Source organism: Folsomia candida, unplaced genomic scaffold (genome assembly GCF_002217175.1).
Source record: "Folsomia candida strain VU population unplaced genomic scaffold, ASM221717v1 Fcan01_Sc003, whole genome shotgun sequence".
Taxonomy (NCBI): domain Eukaryota; kingdom Metazoa; phylum Arthropoda; class Collembola; order Entomobryomorpha; family Isotomidae; genus Folsomia; species Folsomia candida.
Window position 1 is genome coordinate 12,976,292 of NW_019091195.1, and position 21,609 is coordinate 12,997,900.

General features: G+C 39.3%; 1 protein-coding gene across 1 annotated transcript; it reads left to right on the top strand.

Annotated features, from left to right (window-relative positions):
- The first annotated feature begins 2,598 nt into the window (after positions 1-2,598).
- Positions 2,599-16,289, top strand: LOC110847018 (hairy/enhancer-of-split related with YRPW motif protein 1). The gene is made up of 7 exons (XM_022093863.2): positions 2,599-4,036; positions 5,671-5,794; positions 5,882-5,933; positions 6,042-6,098; positions 11,861-11,935; positions 12,004-12,231; positions 13,809-16,289. Exons 1-7 carry the CDS (start codon positions 3,801-3,803, stop codon positions 14,207-14,209), a joined length of 1,173 nt encoding a protein of 390 aa, XP_021949555.1. The 5' UTR covers positions 2,599-3,800; the 3' UTR covers positions 14,210-16,289.
- Positions 16,290-21,609: the final 5,320 nt, after the last annotated feature.

A 21,609-nucleotide genomic window follows, 5' to 3' on the forward strand; every position in this document is an offset into this window, starting at 1 on the left:
ATACATAATTAAGTCGTTTTTACAAGTGATAATTAGTTCGTGCAATGGCGCAGTTCAATCTCGAGTGTTAAAAAATCATGGCCATCACTAATGGTTCGGAGCAGTCAATTCGTTCTCACGCATGATATTTCTGCATGTCATGTTTCATTGATTTGATTATTTATGAATGAGCTGTTGCATAGCATGATGCAATAAGTATTATACGATGTCATATTTACTATATGAAAATATTCGTCGTAAACAATATTAAGTAAACAATATGAAAATATAGTTTGTTTCGTATGACTTTGAATAAACAACAAGTCCAGATTGTATTACAAACCGAGTAAGTAAGCACTTTGACATTTCTCTCTCATGAACTTTGAGCGTACTGGTAGCGACGGCTCAAATTCTGTAAATCAAGCGGATCAAGATAATTAGAATTCACACGGTTGACATCGGATGACTGCAACATCGGCCAAACGCTTCATAGACGCTCCGTCCCAATGCACGTTAACTTAAGATTCGCTGCCACTACTCTGCACAGCCCGGCGTGATGTAATGGTGGACAAGTGGAAAAGTTTAAAGTGAAAATTGGATTACGGAACAAAAACTCGAAATCTTTATCTCTGTCACTGGTTGCCGATGACGTGTCGGTGTGTGTGTGATGCTGTATGGAGTAAAATTTTATAAGTAACTTTTCGTGGTTTTGGTTAAACGCTGAGCAATTTCATGCAACATTTTATGTCCAGATTTTTTGCATGTTTTCTCATTTCAACACTTTATCCACCGCTTCTGCTGCCTTCATGGTTGTTGCTGTTTGAGCGATTCACTTGCATCTTCAGCAGATTACTTGTGAGATCTTTGTCTCGCTACAAAACTCTCTCACGGTCGGTCGTCGTCGGTACTGCGCTTTTACTCTTTTTATGAAAATCCTGTTTTTATGCTTTATCTCAATCGCAGTATGCACACAGACGACTTTTCCATAATAGCGCACATTTAGTAATCGCCAAATTCAAGGGACACACAGGTGACAGTTGCTCTTTCAGCATCAACTTACTGTTGCTGATGTATTGCAAATGCATTGTTTGTTTTGCACCACGGAGTACGAAACTTGTCTCGTTTCGTCCTTATGATTTTCGTTCTTATTTCAACCGAAACCTAAAGCCAACGGAAATGTCCTTACGTCTATAATTGCTCTACTATTATATATTTAACTAAACATGGGAACAACATGCGTCCTTTCTACATACACAAATGACAAATAAACCAGAGTTAAATTTTCCTAAACTAAACATGTAGTTAAAAGTCGAGATGGATTTGGAACATTTTCGTCAACCATGCAACAAGTGGTGGGAATTAAAGTCGTATAACGATTACGTTTGTGTGATAATAAAGTAAAATTCCTTAACCGCAAAGGAACAAAGGAGGAACGTCATCTCATCCACTCCTGACTCACTCCCCACAGCAGCGAGATTCCTCCTACATCACTTTAATAATAAGAGACGATGATAATATTATTCTGAATTGACGGACCTCCTTGAGAAATTGAGACGACGTGGTATGGTGCCCGTTGGGTAAGACTGCAAGTCGGAAGAATTCCATCCAAGAATTTACCTCGACATTACTTACCATTAGACCAGGGAGACAAATCCTAACTAGCAAACCCATGAGCGTCTTCCTACAGAATTGCCACGACTTGATTGTACATCGTTACGTTGATACGTCGGAATGAAGGGAGCGTCTCCAAAGTCCTTTTATTAATTCCACATACTCACAGACAGAGCTGACGCACAAGTTGTAATGCATTGCACGGGGAGGAATAATAAGAACGACAATGGAAGAGAGATGGATAGATACATTTTCTTTTTCTTAAGTTATGAGCATACTTAGTTCATACATTTTATGAATAAAAAAACAAGTGTATGCATGCACGGAGGCTGCTGCTGTTGCTCGATGGATGAGTGTTCGGCCTGACGATGGGATGACGATGGGAAGCTATTAAGAGACCCATGCGAAAAAGTTGGTAAGTATCAGTAAGTAAGCAGGGATGCAGGCGGGCCGACAGCAGCAGAAAAAATCCAGTTCTCACGATCTCTGAGCAACTTTAAACCCCATGAAGAAGAAGTGCACAATGGAGTGGATGATAGAATGAATCGTAACCATACAACAAGTCAAAATCCAATCTGTAAGGGGTAGTTTTATGAGATGGAGAATAATAGGGAATCCTCGCACTCACTCATTCATGTATTTCTACGCTATTCGAATGTGGAGGGAGCCTTAACAGACTCTGTTGCCCCGTATTTACAACTCCTTATATACCATGTGCACACCGAAAAATGCTACGTGGAAAGCAATAAGTGTGATACTTATGACAATTAAAAAATATGTCAAGGCTCAAATCAATTCTGCTAATCTCCCAGTTTATCAGCAGCCCTAGAGGAAAATGAATTTGCCAAATATGCTCCAATCAAAATTGCAAACTTTAGTAATTGCAACGCGTGAACGAATTTCCTCCGACGTATGCCGGAACGTGTGTGCGTTCATTTTGTATGTGTGCCCACAGTGGAAGGGTGGTTATCCACGACGACGACAATACTACTGCTGCTGGTGATCACGACCCTCTGCGTATCTGCCTTTAGTTAGTGCGAAAGAGGAGTCGTGCCATGCTATGCCCACCTTCGTTCCAAGTGCTTGATAGCATCTCCTCTAAATAAGGTATCCACGCTCGGACCGTGGCTTCAGTTCGTGTCCCACTGCTACATAGGCCAAGTTTACAAGTTCCACAACATTGGATGGATACTGGAGGGTGAAAGGGAACCAGGGGTTCGAATGAAGGGTCCCAGCCAGCCTTCCTTTCAATAGGGCCTGGTCTATAGTGCGTATTCTCATGCAGGGCATAATAATAATACGCACTGAGGATTCTACCAGGCACACGGTCCGTCGGTCGACCGGCCGTCACTTGCAATGCAACCGTCAGACACGTGGCCACACGAGGACGGACAACAACCAACTTCCTCTTCGTCCAAACTGACCTTACCTCAGTCCGAAAAGAGAATTTCCTAAATTTGAGCTGAAATTGTTCAAATTTTGTAAGTTTTGTGAAACACGATACTAATGGAAGCCGGGTTAAAACCGTGAAACTGTGAAAAACCATAAAAGAGGCGTTTTGAGACTCTGATAAAGTGAGCTTGTTGTGAGATTCGTGAAACTAGTAAAACAACTTGACAAAATTTTCATGGATTTGAATAATTGAAAACAATTCAGTGCACTTTTGTACAAGCATCCACTAATTATTCAAACAGTATTACATTTACTGAGCCAAGTAACACGTGTGAACTGATGAAAACAGATTAGATGTTATATTACGTGTTATAAAATCAGATCTAGATCTAGATTAATGACAGTTTTATAGCAAAATTATCCTTGTGCAAACACAAAAGAATTAAGAAACACAAGTTGACAAACTACTCTCTCAGCAAGAGTTTTGCCAACCACCAAGTTACGATAAGCGATAGATTGAGGCAACAGGTTTGGATCGATCGTGGGAAAGAGAAGATTTAGCCTACTTTTACTCCAATAATCCAAGACTGCCCCAGCACGCTAACTCAATCTCGTTGGAATGACAAGCCAAAATCTTGTTCACCACGGAAAGTGACACCACCCAAATTTCCATCTCAATAATTCTGCTCAAAATAAATCAAGTCTGCATAGTCAGCATCGAAAGTGAAGTGCGGACAGGCTGACTCGCAGGCCTCTCGCATATTAAATTTTACGAAATACTTTCTCCATCAAGACCAAGCTTTCACCCGGTCTTCTTGATGCATCATTCCGTGCCTTCCTTCCCGTCTCTGAAACTGGAAGCATTTCCTTCAGCTCCCGGAATCGCCTTTGTCGACTACAACTACAATTACAACCACCTCAACAACAACACCTCCTCTACGCTCACCTCCCACACAATCAGCAGCCCCAGCCCGTCGGCGAGCAGCAGCACGATGGCCAAACGAGCCCTGAGCGACAGCGACTGTGAGGATTTATTTACAGACACAAAAGACAGGTAAGCATATTCTCATTTTGGTGAGAAAATACTTTGGTACGAAATGTAGTAACTTGTGAACGTGTCCTTAAGTCAATGACCGGGAAATTAGTTCTCACTGAGCTAATTGATAGAAGCGGAAAATGAGTGAATGAATGGATGAATGGAATATGCTCCAAAATAATTGGACTGAAACGCTTCATTCAATTATGCACATTTCTTTGATCAAGTTAGAAAATGTCATTTCGTACAAGTCAAGGAATTGTACATATTACCCCGAACGACGGGACTCTGTAAATCTTCTGATCATCCAGTCTGAAAAATAGCGTGGAGGAGTAGCGTTCAAAATCCAATGTTTCCACCAGATTCTCATTACGCCCAGGTCAGATTAGATCAGTCATTTCACTTTGAGATTTTTCCTAGCAGACACCTAAAAATGAAACGTAGGCCGAACAATGCACCATAAAGTTTGATCTCAACGTCGTGTCAAAATTGAACATTTCAAAGATTTGTCAGTCGTCCGTGATTGAGTTTGATCAGCGCAAAGGGATTACTGCAGATAGTACATAAAGCTATATAAAAGCTAGTTTGGACGAAGCGTCCTTCGCTACCAGTCCTGGATACGACGCGAGTGTGGGTGGTGTGTAAAGTGGAGTGGTCTGTGCGTAATAGCGCTTTCTCCTCGAGGCTTGAGGTGAATAGACTTGAGACATACGTTCAAAGAGTCGAGGATGTGGTGTGGGAAGGAAATATAGATTCGGGCGAAGGAAGACGGAGAATGCTGCTCTCCGCTCAACGCAACGATGGGTGAAAGTGAGACAGGATGAGAGAAAGCAGTCTCAGCTGAGGTGTCTCATTTCGCCTCAAACGCCAAATTTGGCTGCCGAGCTTATCTAATTCTTAATTATTTTTGACCAATTATTTGTGTTGTATGCATGCTTAACTTAAGTAGGATGGGGGAATATGAATCAAATCGCTTGATGTGTATTGCATTGCGTTAGGGTCTACCTCCTTACGAACGTATATTTTATGAATGAATAGAATGGAGTTTATTTTTACCGCAACAATAAACATGATGCCTGCGTAATGATATAAATCATAAGCCAAATTTCTACCGTCTTTGTTGAATCACCACAAGTCAAGGAGAGGTGTTGCGGGTGTAAAACATTTTAAAAGGACACCGCACTAAGAGTCATAATAGAGAGAATTCGGCTTCGTCAATGCGAGATATTTTTATAATATTAAGTCTGCAAAGAGAGAAAGGAATTTGGAATGCACATGGACGTGGGATTTGTACCCCTCCTTCCAGGAGAGAGATAGAGTCGAGGTGTTAACGAGACACTAATGAAAGAAGGTAATAATAATAGGTCCCATTTCTGATGGGAAAACCTCTAGGTCGGCAGTGTAAGCTACTTTATGTGAATGCTTTGCCTGTCGAGTCTGTCTTGGTGCTAGCTACAATTTGGTCTTATTTGGAACCCCCCAAGTACACTCTCTGAGAAGGGTCAAATGTTTTAAACGTGCTATAGTGTGACTAGTACATACGTTTGAAGGGATCGTCAGGTGCGATCAGAACAATTTACGTGTGACAATTTATCAATGTGTCCACCACTTTACTACATTCGGTCTCACAAGCCTTTCTTTTCTATTTGCAGTTGCATCACACCACCGGGATCGGACGCTGGAGGTGGTGGCGGTGGTCACAATGTGAGTCGCAAGAAGCGTCGTGGGATCATCGAGAAGAGACGGCGTGATAGAATCAACAACAGTCTCAGCGAGGTATGTACATATAAAGCAACCGTGCCTCTGTCCCCCTTAAACATGGCATTAAAAATCATTAAAAAACTTCTTCTTGTTTATTTGTAGTTGAGAAGGCTGGTTCCCACTGCCTTTGAGAAACAGGGCTCCTCGAAGCTGGGTAAGGACTTCTTTAGTGCTTTTTTCCTAGATCTGGAGTTGCTACGTGAATGTCATTACGTGATAATAAATATGTGTTTGAACATTTTGAACATTTTTGATTTTATAGAAAAAGCTGAGATACTTCAGATGACAGTCGACCATTTGAAGATGCTTCATGCCAAAGGTAAGTATTAATGACCAAACTGACTCTTGGGAAATGTGTCCCTTATCCCCTTATCCCTCGTCACTTTTATCGTGGAATTCTTTGACTTTTCAGTCCTAATGATCTCAGAGAATGTATGCTTACACCTATGTATGTATTATACTGGAGTTTAGTTATGTGTGCATCTATCTACTTGTAGTCCTTCTTCATTATAGAAGAGCATCGCATCTTATGCATCTCCACAAATCGATATTGGCCTCCTCCATATTGGTCATTGGTGAGGCATTTTAATTGCCAAAAAGGCATATTCAAATTATTAAATGATCAACGAGACGAGTCCCAATGGCTAATGATAGTGATTAAAAGGGACGAAATTATAGGTTTAAAGTTAAAAGGCTGGAAAGGGTTGTTCATCAGAAGTGGTTTTGGAAGTAGGGAGGCGGAGGTGGTAATAAGACGAAATACTAATTCCTCCCTTAATCTTCATCATCTTCCTCACGAGGTTGGCTCAGCCTCTAATAAGACCACATCATGCATCATAATAATAATATTAATGCGGACACGACGTGTTTATAACTTTTATAACTCGAGACGAAGTGAAACACTTTTGAATTGATTCCCTTCTCCCATTAACCTACCTACCTCACTGCTCCACCGGCCCAAGCGTAGAAATACAGCCACAGAGGCAGCTAGGGCCAAGTTGGATCCTCCGTGTTAAACAAAGCTGATCACAACCTTTGACCGTGCCCGACCAGAAAATTATTGTCTGGCGCCCAGAACGAGATTTCTCGTGAAATCAGAGTTGAAGGTGGAAAGGGCTCACCGAATATCTCGTTCTTTTGCTCCCTTCTCGTCTCCTCCTGTGCCTCCTGCCATGATCTCGTTTCATTAAAAACTATATGAAACACTTTTTTTATATTTTTTGCTATTGTTGTGATTTCAAAGGATTTCAAAAGATTTGTGGGATGAGTGTTGCTGAGATAAGAGTAATTATCAACGACCACTACTAAAACTACATCAGCTCTCATTGTTGCCTACATCTTGCTCTACTCATCTTAAAATGCACATTTTGTTTCCCAAGTCTTACTTATTAATCTTTTAAAATGGTACATGATTTGTTGGGCTCGCTCGGCATGTTGTTCTTTGAGTTGGGAAATAAAAGTGATCAAATCTTCTCATCATTTACTAAGGAGGGGAGGTTGTGTACTATCAACTCCAGGATCTCGATGCCCTTTGGATATGTTGTAGTGTCCCATGAATGTACAACAACCCTGAAGTGGTTTAATGCCATGGCCACATTTGCGCCCGCCACACCCACTCAAAGGTGCCCAAAAATCGCTTTCACTCTAGCTTTCACTCATTCAAATCCTCGCCAAAAATCCAATTTTACTCCGATTTTGAAATTTCTTTCACCATTATACTCCCAGATAGTTTCTCTCTGGTATCCAACATCAAACTCAACTTTTTTGATGATTATTTCGCAGCCATAATTTGCTTTGTTGATAACCACAACAATGCTAATTCAGAATTTTAAATTTTAAAAATACTAAAAATTTCAGAAAGTTGAGTTTGATGTTGGATATAAGAGAGAAACTATCTGGGAGTATAATGGTCAAAGAAATTTCAAAATCCGAGTAAAATTGGATTTTTGGTGTGGTTTTGAATGGGTGAAAGCTAGAGTGAAAGCGATTTTTGGGCACCTTTGAGTGGGTGTGGCGGGCGCAAATGTGGCCATGGCATTAAACCACTTCAGGGTTCTTGTTCATTCATGGGACACTACAACATATCCAAAGGGCATCGAGATCCGGGAGTTGATAGTACACAACCTCCCCTCCTTAGTCAGTCAGCGGCAACTACTTAAGAAAACCAAGAAAATCACGTTTTCTTTCCCCAGATTAAATTGGACTCAGTATGGATTTCTTGTTAATTTTGTTGGTTAAAAATCTCACTTTATTTTATTCTGCTCACATCCCCATCTCATTCTCGTAAATTCTACACTGTTGGCTACATCTCTTTAATGATAATCAACAAAAGCAATGAAGTTCATCCATAATAATGTTTACCTGCTTTTCTATAATGCGACGCAGTACTATTCCATAATTCTCGGCCACTTCTTTCTCACAGTTTACCGAATATTGTTTAAAAAAGTCTACTTGTTCCTACCTCGTTGTGACTTGTGCATCATCGTAATTATTATTTTAGGATGTGTTGTACACAACTTTTCGAATTGGTGAAATGACTTTGACCGTCCATCCACAGGGACCATAAACAGATTAAAATGCAAATACTCATTTAACTGCTTCTTTTTACGGTTCACGTGAAATGCGTATTTATTCCCAGCAAAATCATTTTTGTACCAGATAGTTTTACTACTTAATACGGTTGCATATTGCATGGAAGTGGTTTTGATTCCACAACAGCATAAAGTACGCATATATTATTATTACTCTTCTTATGATAAATGGATAACAGACTTTTAGTGGTTTTGAATAGTGTGGTTTCGTAACTCATGGATAATTGTTATTTTACTAAAGTTTAACTGGTTCTATGTCTTGCCAACAAGAACAAAGCTCGTTGGAATTACAAGTAAATACCTCAAAACCAATACGTGGGGTTTGAGGTTCGGATTACATGAGCAACCTTATGGTAGCGTTTGGCAGGGATTGCGGCTCATATGGTTTGTTTTGTGGTGAGAAAGGTAAAGATTTTGGGACAGAGTTTTAGTTTCTCATAAAAGCCATGCAACAGATTTATGCGCTTTTCATTGAACATGTCAAGTCAGCAAAGGACCGACGGCAGGTAAACTTGAGATAACAAGTGCAGTCCGTGAAGAGACTAACTCGATTATTTAGTGGAATGACAAAAGAAACAGTTCTTTTTCTTTTCTGGGAACCTGACATCCAACAAAATGCAATGATTTTATAGTAGTGTTTACTCATAAGTTGTAGTGAATTACATGCACTTTCATCATCTCATTCGCTCGCAGACAATTTCAGTAGCAGATAAATAAATACTTAGCTAAAATCACATATCACAATCTATCATCTCGATTAGAGTACAGTTAGATGAATCGAGTGTAGCTTCTTGGTGCCACAGATACGATGGCAATATAACTCGGAGCAATAAAATGGTCTGTCGTGATTTGTAAAGTAGAAATCAATTATTTATGACCATTTTTATTTCACCTCAAAAGTCAATTTGCAATTGAGAACTCTTTATCTTTATTGCGCATTATAGAATTAGAATGGTTTACCTCAAATCAATCAAACATCAAGAATAAACGACTTATTGGACATTTTAGAAAACCAGATTGGCCACTTTTCAGAATTCGCAAAGTATACTAACGATTTCTGTAGCAAATTAATTGGATTAGCTAAAATCACATTATGCAGATGCAAGATTGTGCTTGTGTAATTATTATTTTTTGTGTAAAGTGGAGAATAATGAGATGTGAAGATTAAACAAAGGTCGGTTTCAAGTGATTTTCGTATTATTGAGAGTGGGTATAGTTTGTAGAGTGGGCACGATCAAGCCCATCCCAGTAAACTAAAGGGTAGGAGAAATCATAAGGTTACTACCCACGAGATCAAAGATCATGTTGTTTCCTACAAATGCCCCTTAAAAACGGTGGTTAAAGAGTCTCGCTATAGATTAACCCAACAAACAGCCATAAAATAAATGAGATGAAATAAGTAAATTAGAAAAGGGTCCAAAAATAACAAAAAAACACAATCCATATCATGACTTGTCTTATGTTTGGGTCAAAACTCCAGTTTCTTGAAAGTCAACTACATACTTATTGAAACTTTGTCTGCATACATGCAGACAAAGTTTGGTCCCATAAGTTCTCGAGCACAACCTCTTTTAAAACTGGAATGAATAGGATCAACTTTTCTCCAACTATAAAACAACACTAAATAAGTTTTGTAGTTACATCCGTGTCGATATGCATATGCATGTATGCACATACGACTGTGCATAATAAAACTAATCTCGAGTTTTTCTAGGGAATTTTTCAGTTTCTGAAATGTTCAAAAGTCTGAACATCGAGTTTGTTGAGTTAATAAGTTGACAAGAACTGTGACCTGTTCTTCTACATTCATGGGAACGGGGAGGGATCTCTTTGGGCTGGAAAGTTCACGCGTGTAATATTTTTTCCAAAGCATGGAAAACGTATTGTACATAAATTACTTGCTTCTGACTGATGGTGCATGAGAAGCGTACTGCTACACCACTTTTTTGCCTAGTAAGATACCATTAGCTCACCAGTTGCTGCTGTCGATGCTCCCTGGTCGGAAGGAATCTGTGAGAAAGTTTTTTTTCTTCTCGAGACGAAGAATATTCAAAAAGTAATATAGGTTGTGCACATACCAGAGTGTAATCAAATTAATTTGCGTTCTGTTGAATATGATATAATAATTGTAGGTTGGGCCAAGGCGTCCGCTATGGAGGGACTGTTTTATGAGCATGATGGTTCGATACTTCGATTGGATTATTGGATGCAGAATAGATAGACAGGCAGGTTAATTTGACCAATTTCAGAATTCAGGGAGTGCATGAGCATGTAAACAACCCTTTTGCTCCTTTGTGTGAAGAAGTAGTACGTATCTACATACATACGTAAGGATGAAGCAAGCTGAGTTGTATGCAGTTTGTACGAAGTGCTTAAACCATTAAAATGCCAGAAAGGAATATGTACGCCAAGATCAGATATGAAGTGGGCGCAAACGATATTTCAGCAAAACAAAGTAAAAGCATATTGATCTCGAGTAGCCAACCAGCAAGCAAACTGTCTGATCTGAGTCAGTCTCGCGTTAAAATTTTTTCAGTTTTAAACAAAACCAGTTTGCTCACCAGACGAAATTCGGTATCGGTCCCTAAAATTACGATGAATTATTCTCCGCAGATTATGCATTACATGAAAATGTGCTGCAACTGAGCCGTCTCTCTCCTTTCACCGAGCGAATGAGTGAGTGGCTGGCTGGCTCGCCTTCAATGCTGTACATACAACATAGTGGTTTGATTCTTGAGACATAAAAAAACAGGAGTCGTGAACTAGCCGGAATTAAGGGTAGAATTTGAGGATAATTATCTCAGACGAGGGATAATCATCTTGATAAGTAATACATTTTAGGTGCAGACTGTTAGTATTGAGTACATGATATGAGAGAGAAAAGTGCCTGCTTGTCGTGGCAGGTAGTGATTGCATTGTCAGTGGATTGGATTTGGTAGTTTTGCCAGTTTTTGGGCAAAGATGAATTACTTATGGCAGAAGATCATACTTTTACGTTAAGATTAGAGTCATTATAGTCCCGAAGTGCGCTTTATTAAGGATGCATTGATGCGTGGAGCTATAAAACATCTCTCTCTCTCTCCAGTGTTTATTATGGAAGAGGAGGCATGCTCCCTTTTTTATGTATTTTCCCCCCTTGTCTCGTCCTGATTCCTTTTCGAGATGTGTAGAGTACTATCATGTAGTTTGTGGAGCACAAAAAATTCCGTCATTTATGACAGCAACCGGCGACACATGGGAAGAAATCAAGATTCAGACAATCATAGTTATGTTTGAGGAGAATATGTGTAAGCATGATCGTTAGCGAAAGAAGGCAACCGGCGTCTCTAACAAATGAAAATTATGACATTCTCTTTCTCCACGTAAAATGTCCTACTCCAAGTACTGATGCACTTTCGCAGCATTTACTACTTCCTCCCTGCAATGATTATTGCTCCCATTCATTGTAATAAAATTATCATTTTAATATTTCCTTGTCTGTCGTTTGCAGGACTGGATGCTTTGGCCTATGACCCGCACAAGTTTGCAATGGATTATCATTCTATCGGATTTCGAGAGGCTGCTGGTAAGATCATAATTTGTCAGAAAACCATTCCCTTACAGTTTACGTGATGTTTATTTATTTAATTGCAGCGGAGGTTGCTCGATACTTGGTCGCTGTGGAAGGGATGGACATTCAGGACCCTTTGCGGCTACGACTGATGTCACATTTGCAATGTTTTGCCGCCCAGCGGGAGTTGGCCAACAAACAGGCTTCTGCCTCCTCATGGGGACTTAACCCCCTCACGCCAAATCATTCCTACCCCTTGACAACACCCACGCACCACCTCCCATCGTCCGCCAACAATTCTGCAAACTCTGGTAAGTTTTTATTATCATTCAATACCAACTAAATATAATCTTTCACTTGTGTAAAAAATGAAGAGCATCGCCAATCTCATGACTTGTTACTACTTACTTATTCATGTTTATCTCATACATTTTTAAAAATTTCATGCAACATTTCAAAATGTGCATTCCTCGCCCGTTCAGAGTTTCAAATCTTATTCCAGCCAAGAGTATATGTATTTAGTAACAAGATGTACACTTGCTGAGGGAGGCTGTTGGTTAAGGAAGAAGACAAATGGGTCAGCAGTGTCGGGAACTCAAAGTCCTCCGAGTCTTGTGTTTCACACTGTTCTTTCCCCGTGTCATGTAGAGAGGTTCTTATTTTCATGTCAATCGGTCTCAGCTCTCAGCATGACACCAGTCAACTAACAAAACCGATCCTTCACTTTCTTTTTTGCCTTCTTCTTCACTCGAGAGAGAGAGAGAAGGCAAAGGGCAGCGATAGGACTCATATTCAAGTGGATCTGATATGATACACATAATATTTTCCTGTTTAGCTCCATTTTCAATCAGCATGAACTATGAACAATAAATTACTCGCCTGGTTAAATAAAGTCGAGTTAACTTGAGCAGCAAGAGAACACGAAGGGGCATGCCGAGATGATCTTTGAACCAATGGAAATAATTCACAATCCTCGCTGCTTTTACATGTTGTCCGGTTTTGTGTCATGTTCCAAAGGATTACATGTGTAAGACCTATCCTGCTCAACGTCTTGAGATATCTATTACCAAGTGCAACTCGGATTAAGCAAGTTCCTATTTCACTTTTTCTTCTTTTCTCAATGACATAAATAAGGAAAATGGGAATGGTTTTATCACTCTCTCTCGTGGGGAACGAGCGGCGCTGTTTCTGTTGAATTTACTTCCTCCTGTGAGTTCACTTATTAAATTAAGGAAATTTTCAGGTTCGAAGAAAAAATCTGGCATTGCTCATATTGCCCCATCTCATATACGAATTACACTCGTCTAGTCTAGTCGGTTGAATGTGTGCTTTCCAACAAAAATTTGAGAAAGATCTCACCTTTTTAAACGTGGGCAGGCCGAGAAGCATATCATTTTCATTAGAAAACATGTAATCTTTCTATTAGTTGCCATCCTTTCACTGGTCGGAGTTGGGTGATTTTCAGAGTAATAAAACTCCACTATCGAGAGCTGTATTAAGGACCAGAGCTAATTTCACGCCTTTCATTCCTCCCCTTTGTTGGCCAAATAAAACACCAATTGTGGACGGTGAAACAAAGGGAGAATCGATGAGATTGAGTGAGAGACCAAGGAATTAGGGTACACAAAATGTTTGTGTTATTGACTCTTTCCCACATCCATCTCACATCAATCTCAAAGGCTTCTTCCTGTGCAGTAATGGCTCACAGTCCATCACAAAAGTCCTGGGAAAGTTGAGCCTCACCATCATCCCCACTTGCACCAACCTGTTTTTGAAGATCATTATTCGATATATAAAATTGAACTCTTGCTGTTTAGAGAATTGCATTTACTTTGTGGTTCAATTTCATCGATGGTAATTGGTAATTTTTAATTATTTGTCTGTGCAGGAGGGCTGCCGATGGCCACGCCTCTACCACCAGGATCTCAGCACCCTTCCTCGCTCATCATGGACGGGTCCTCTCCCTCCAACAATAACAATAACCAGCAAAACTATCTCAACACTTCCTCCTCATCCTCGGGCTCGTCCAGTAGTCCAGCCATGGGTCACGATGTCGGTATAAACCAGGGACACCTTCAAATGGGACAGAGGACCCTGTTCCCACCACCCCCAAACCACCACCATCCTCCACACCACCACCTCAACGGCAGTCACATTCCGAGGGAGTACAACCCCAATGGCGGGCCCATGACCAGCACCAGTCCGTACGGGATGCCCAACCATCCTCAGAACTATCCTGGTCAGAGCGGCAAACCATATCGACCTTGGGGAGCCGAGCTGGCTTACTAAGTTCATTTATTTGTAACACTAATGATACAAATTAATCGTTATAATTAATCGTTATCATCAAATTATTGTTACAAAACGTGTGCATAATATTTAAGCAGTCATTTGTTGTAAGTGAAATGGTTCCATATACACATTGCAATATTTATTTATCTATTTATTACTCGTACTTATACATATTTCCAAGTAGAATGTTTATGTGATCAGGAAGTTACGTCACGAGTTCAAGATATTCCTATAAGAATATCCGACTTTGTGAAGGAGCTCGACTGGAAGCAGAGCGTTGAGCCGGGAAAGTGAGATTTCTCTCATCAATGCAAATTCTGCTCAGTCACAATAAGGCGTCAGTAGTGAGATCGTGAGAAAGATTTATTGTTCTCTTCTATGTAAACTAGGTCGTTTTCTTTACATGCAACGCAAAACGCATGCATAAACCAACAAGATATCGATGCACATCTATCTACCTGCTGCACAACATTACACACAAGCAACAAAAGTAGTAAACTCTGGAAACTCTTATTATTCTCGCCGAAATGCTTACAACATGCACTTTAACGGATTAGAAATAGCACAATGGGAAATCCCATCTCAAGTTTGTCTTCCAACTCCTTGTTCAACTTTGAGTGCGTATTCACTTGAAAGAGACCCCGGAAGTGAAAGTGAGCAGACTGGTCAAAGCACTGGAGAGAGAATATGTATGGATGGATAGGAGAATGTGGTTGCAGGAGATAAATATCCTCAAATAGAGGATCTCTCTCAAGAGGAGAGAGAAAGAGGGAGGTAGGAAAATAGATGTGTTTTCCCCGCTTTTGCACTCTCTGGACTTCTTTATTCCTGCTATTCTTAGAGTTCACGAATTGGAGAGGAAGAGCTTTATGAGGATTCTTTTACAATGAGCACTATTCACATTCCACTTATTTCACTTTCCACCATTGTATCCAAGACGGGTTCGATTACCTGCGGAGCTGATGACAGCGACTTCCTATTTTTCCCCACTTGAGAGCAATCTCATTTCACCCGTCGGATCTTTTGATCGTCATCATAAGAGTGATTGATAAGGAGCATTTAAATCCTCGAGCCTGCAAAGATGAATGGATTACGTGTGTTTCAGTGGATTGTCCCACTTTCTCCAGTTTATATATAGATACATATCTTTCTCAGTTCCGGTGAACGTGCACAAAGACATAATTAATTAGTTTTGTGGCATGTCAGGTTAGCCTTTGAGGTGAAAGCATAATAAATTATTGCACAAAACAGCCACATCTGGAGACTTATAAGTAGCTGTTCCCACATTGCGAAAGAGGAGTCGGCGGAACAACAATTGTTTATTATTTCACAACAATAGATATGAACGGCCAATAACTTTTGGGTAAACTTTCTGGAGTAGAACTACATTTGGTGGATTTCCTCTAATAGAAATAGTTCAGTCTACAAACTAATAAAAGGAAACTCTTCGTCTGCGACTTCCTTCTTCCGTGCCCTATATATTTCCTTGAAAAAATAAATGGAACACGCCTTTGTCTACTCTTCCATTCGAATTCCAAGAGATTGTAAACGCTACGGACTTGCAAGTATTGCTCTACTTTGACTGACAAAGATGAAAATAATTTTTCTACCTACTTTTTATGTAATATATGCTAGCGAGATAGCCGGTAGTGAAAAAAACTTGCAAAGTAAAGTACTCTAGTCACAGCAATGGTTGATTGAATGTTTGCTTGGTCATAAAAGCAAACATTTGACAATTTCACGACATACTTAAAACATATCTGTACCTTATCAGGTCAATATTTTGAACGTATTTACATACATACCGTACTACTAAATATATAATGCATATGCGCTAACTAATTTATTATGACAATATTTAAATATGTATCACAACGCAATATATTCTACTTTTTCAAACATGTTAATAATATAGTAATGAAAATATGCAAAATAGAGTATACTTATAGTAAGATAACGTTTATCAAATGTGAAAGTGAAATAATATTAGATTGCTTTAGGACAGATCTCAAAAATATTGTATTTTAGAAACGCGATAATAGCACATGAAATTAAATCACACGAATGAAAACTCTGATGACAGATTTTTATTAGCATCTCTAAATCATTAAAGAAACGACTCATTCATAAAAACTCTGGTTGTGCTTATGCACTTGCGGGATTTTCATCGAGGATAAACCCTTGATTTAGATTGATCTCATTCTCCATACACGATATAATTTGTCGAGAAGGAGCAAAAAGCGGGAACGAAATGGAAATGATGTTTAGCAGAGAAAAGCTTAAAGTGTAATTTTCGATTGTGGTTGAAGATTTCCCATGAAAAGCAGGCGAAGTTTTGAGCTGGTTGCATGCGAAAGGGACAGGACGTGGTTTAATGGTGGTGGTGACCAGGTCTGAAAAAGTGGTCGGATTGTGTTGTGGGATCACAGAATAGAACGCGTGTCAGTCGCGTGGGAACCTTTGCTTTGAGATTTGGTTCCCATGCTCAGTACCCCCTCTCCGACCTCTCATTACGAGACGACGACGACACAATCTCGCTCTCTCCAGCACCACTCGCTCCATGAATCCAGCGCAAACATACACGTACGTGACTGGCTCCCTTATAAAATATTGGGCTCTCTCTCTCCTAATACGCATTTTAGACACATACGTTTGCGACCATGCACTTTCCACCACTTTCTTCCCACCAAACACCGCATTGACCGGCTCCTAATAATGGAGCAAGCAATGTCAAGTTTATTTTGTACAATGACAATAATACCACCACCACCAGCGAGTGAATCTTTCGCTGCATCAGAGCTTATTTCATTTTCCGTTAAAATTTGAATATTAAGCCATTGGGAGCAGACTCGTGTGTGCCACGACGACGCTCAATTCCTTTGTGTATTCAAGAATTACATAAACTAATGCAAGGGTACAAATAGCTTTTATTATTGATTTTGTCTACTCTGTGCAGCGGTAGTATAAATTTGTCACTTAACTGTAAACCGGTGTGTGATAGGATGGCTGGGTACATCGAGGACTACATGCAGCCACGAGTAATGAAAATATCGGTGAAAGTTGAGACGCAGATTCATTTCTCTTAAATAATAATCGTAGCAATGAAAATGGCGTTTTCGAACGAACGTGCTCATCACGATTTTATTTGTTTTGATGACCTTTCCCTATCCAGACGCCATCCATTGTTTATTTGAACATTTTGCACTTATGTATGTACTTCGTGGCACAAGCGATAAAACAAATCTCGGGTTTATTTTGAGAATTGGATGGCAAGTGGCAAGTGGGTATCCCTCTCTGCTTCACCGCCCTCTGAATGTGTCTAACATGTCGCCAACAAAGTGAATTCAACTTTCCACGGAAAACACTAGAAAAATGGGACACCAGGTTGAACTGCAACAAGAAAATGTTCAGTTTAGTTGGGCTTGAGCAGTACAAAATGAGTCGAGGTATTTATTTTTAACAATTCAATTTTATGAACCTACGTCAATTAGTTAAATTAAAAAGTTCGAGTACAATTGCATCGTTTAGTAAACTTTTTAGAAACATTTTCGCAACTTTTAGAATAATTATCGGAGAAATATAAGGTCCCAAGTCCCAATATCCAGCTGCATCTATCTCATATCTACAACTTCACTTATTGGGGCCATACGGATACGATTTCTTAAAGCAAGCAATATTTAATTTCATATGAGACATTTGACTCGATGCGAACCTAGCAGGCTCTTGCTCAGCGAATTATCCCCCATTAAGAGACACTAAGGATTTGTCATTTAATACGTACAAACAGGATTTAGTCCAAGCTGTAGTTGTGGAGAAGGAGCAATAAAAATGGAATTATCAACGGGTGAGAACGCATTTCACGAACAGAATGGAAACATTGGCGCAATAATAGAATCGCAGTTCCGAAACAATATAGATTAAACTTATAGGTTCAAATCGTTGGTGGGTTTTTTCCATGCGAAAAGTATGCAGGCAAAGAGTTGATAAATACACAATATCACACAAAAAGATACTAAATGTGCTCAAATTCATTCTCTTCCTGCAAAACAATAACCCAGGAAAATTCCGCGTTTTTATTAGTTTACAAGATTCCATAATGTTGGGTATACTTCTTGTGTTGATCATTTGTAATATGCAATTTATCCGTCATCATTAAGAATATTTTCATTGCTAATGATTAAAATATTTAATACCCCACATTCCGCACAAAGTTGCAGTAATACATTTTAAGAATACATGTACGTTTAATTTTATTTGTTCAAATAAAGAGATTGAATATTAAACTTGATGCATTTGCAAGTCTGAAATATTTTACTAGTAAATCACTAAATAACTATTTCAAATTACTGACTTTTTGGTCGTCTGACAAGTATTTCTTACTGTTACCTATTACACTTACTCATCATCAGCTAACACCAGGCTGGCCGTTGTTCGAGGTTTTCTACGAAGTAGAACGGGTAACTTCTACTCAACACAAGCATTTAGTTAACGACCCATCCTACGCACCCAGCCAGCAGTAAATCAGAGGCGCACATTTTCACACCAAATACCAAATCAGAGCAAACAAACCTCATAAAGTTAAGTGGGTCAATTTGCGTGGTGGATGGGAAGCCGGAGAAAGCACACCTTGTCAATAGTACGTCTGTGTGTCTACCTATGCACACATACACACGCCCATTGCAATGCATGACAAAGACTGCTCAGTAACTAATTATCTAGGTTAGCTCTGTTGTTACGCATATCCATTCCGAGAATCTCGGTCATGTTCTTGTAATTATTCTCCAATTTCCAACTCATCATCCACATTATTCGAGGAATTTGACAACAGAACAGTTGGATTTCGAGGACATTCACCGATGTGCTGAGCTGGGAATCGTGAGAAAGTAGGACAAATCTTGAGGGCTTTCATTTCCTTTGGCATGGTCCCACTGATTGAAAATGGACAAGTAAGGTTACCCTCACAGCATAGCAACAAAGCCAAATCTGCTTTCCAAAGTTGGTACAATTAATTTGTAGTTTGGGACACTGTTTTAGCAGGTCAAGAGCCCTCTTTGAAATTTGATACCCACCTGCTGCTTCCCACCCAGGTTAAATCGGTTGCACGGATGCGGTGGATAAAAAAGAGCTTCGAAAGTGTGCCATGGCCTCGGACGACGACGACATGATGGATTTTGAATAAAAATAGATATCGGATTTTAGCTTCAGCCCATGAATGGCTTATTTTTCTTATGTAATAAACATCAAATGAACTTCTTTTAAAGCAAAAAAGAGACTAGACTCGTAATAAGCATGTTTAGTCTCATCTGCAGAAAAGTTATTGACATCAAGACAAACTCTACCAAAAAAAATTACTGCTTAAATAAACATGAGGCAAATTTATTTTTCAAAGGAAATTATAATATATGGTGAATTCATACTTATGCTCATGACGAACAGTTCGGTTAGGAGTCAAATGCAATTTTGCTGCAATTTCACATCAGTTATGGCTCCGAAAATCGAAATAATTATTAATCTGTACATACATGTGGTTAAATTATAGACGTATGTATTTCTCGTGAAAGAAGAGTGAACTGAGGATGAGTGGGTTCGGAAAACTCAATTTGACACTCTAATGAACATGTACAGAAAGATCTAAGAAAATTGGTTAACGATTATTGAGCGTGAACTGACAACCTCCAGACGACTCTGACTACTCGTAATTTGTTGGACCTTGTGACTAAATTCAGTGCCAGGCTGGCACTCCTCTTATGTCTCTTTAGATTTTTCATTGCCCGACTGCAATTTCTAGACGGACTCGCTTATTATATATTAGAGCAAAGAAAGGAGAAAGCACTGGGATAGACTTTTCAGTAGGTGACCTTGTGAGCGGTCATGCTTATTGTTAGCTAGCACAATTTCAACATAACGAGTGTCATTATACTCATCATTTGCTATTTTTAACATATTAAAGCGAATTGCCAGAGCTTGGAGACAACACTGACCAAATTCTCTGACCTTGTACACACTGACGTAATGGTACTGTGATTTAAGAATAACTCCTGATTGCATATGCCGCTAATTCACATTATGCACTTACATACCTAACTAAAACAGCATATTTCACTTTCAGGTAAAAATAATAACCTTATTTATTACAGTTACCTTCCTTACTTAATTCACTTCCATGACTTGTATGAAAAAATCTTGAGTGGTGTTTACCTGTGATATGAAAACAAATACCAAAGTATACAATGTACATAGTTGCTTTGATTTTGTTTCATATTTAAATCCTTCATGACAGAAAATCATTCATGCACATCAGAATTTAAATTCCAAAATTTATGCATTGTTTATATAAAATTGCAAGTCACATTTTTTACTGCGTCATTCAATAAGTTACAGCCCAGCAAATTGAAGGAAGTCTGTGTTTGTGCGTCAATAACATCATCATTGGCAATAATATCACTTTCATTTATTTGTTTTTATGCTCCTTCCTTCCGATCAGCAAGGGAAAGTCGCTATGTATTTATATACGTGCATATAGTTGTGGAAATACTGCATGGAGTTATTTTGACATGTTACAGCATCGTCAAAATTGTCATATAAGTAGATATACACGCTTCTTGATTGAGTTATTGTTCACAATCTGATTTTCTCCTCGTAAAGTATACACTCTGAATAATTTGATGACATGCTCACACAATGCCAGAAACCACTTTGTTGCGTACTTTCTTTCTCCTCTCCATCAAATCCAATCTCTCTGGAGGACTTTGGTTTAATACAATAATGCAACACAACCATTACAATAAATTCTATTGATAGGCTGAAAACCGCACGAATAAATAAATATGCATCAAGCTCAAGGCCTGCCTTCTCCATACGCAATAATCGTCAAATGTATTGTTTACCATGAAGCGCAAAGGACCGAAGATTCAAGTTCAATGTTGGTGGAACATCGTGCAATTTATGGGCGAGTGGATAGCACGATGCAAATGTTACGATATTATACAAAAATAAATTAGGGTAAACAGCAATCAAGCTGTTTCATTTTGTGACCAATGGTCAGCATACTTATTGCTCTTTGATTATCACTATCGAAGGCAACGCATTGGTTCATTTCAATACAATTTTTTTCTACCATGCTCGTCAATTGTCCTCCACAGGCAGTCGTGCTGTCAGCCACTCCCTTGAGTTCGAGTGGACAAGATATCGTTGACGCGATGGACTGGACGTGGTTTGATTTGTGACTCGAGTAATGTTTATTGAGAGCAGAAGGTGCACAAGAAGGGTCTCATTCATGCCGACTCTGCTCCTCCTGTTACACAACAATAACACAAAAGACGTCGTTATGCATGCCAGTTGCTCCAGAACAAATAACAAACCCTCAATCAAAAGAGAGTCACACTTATATTTGTGCA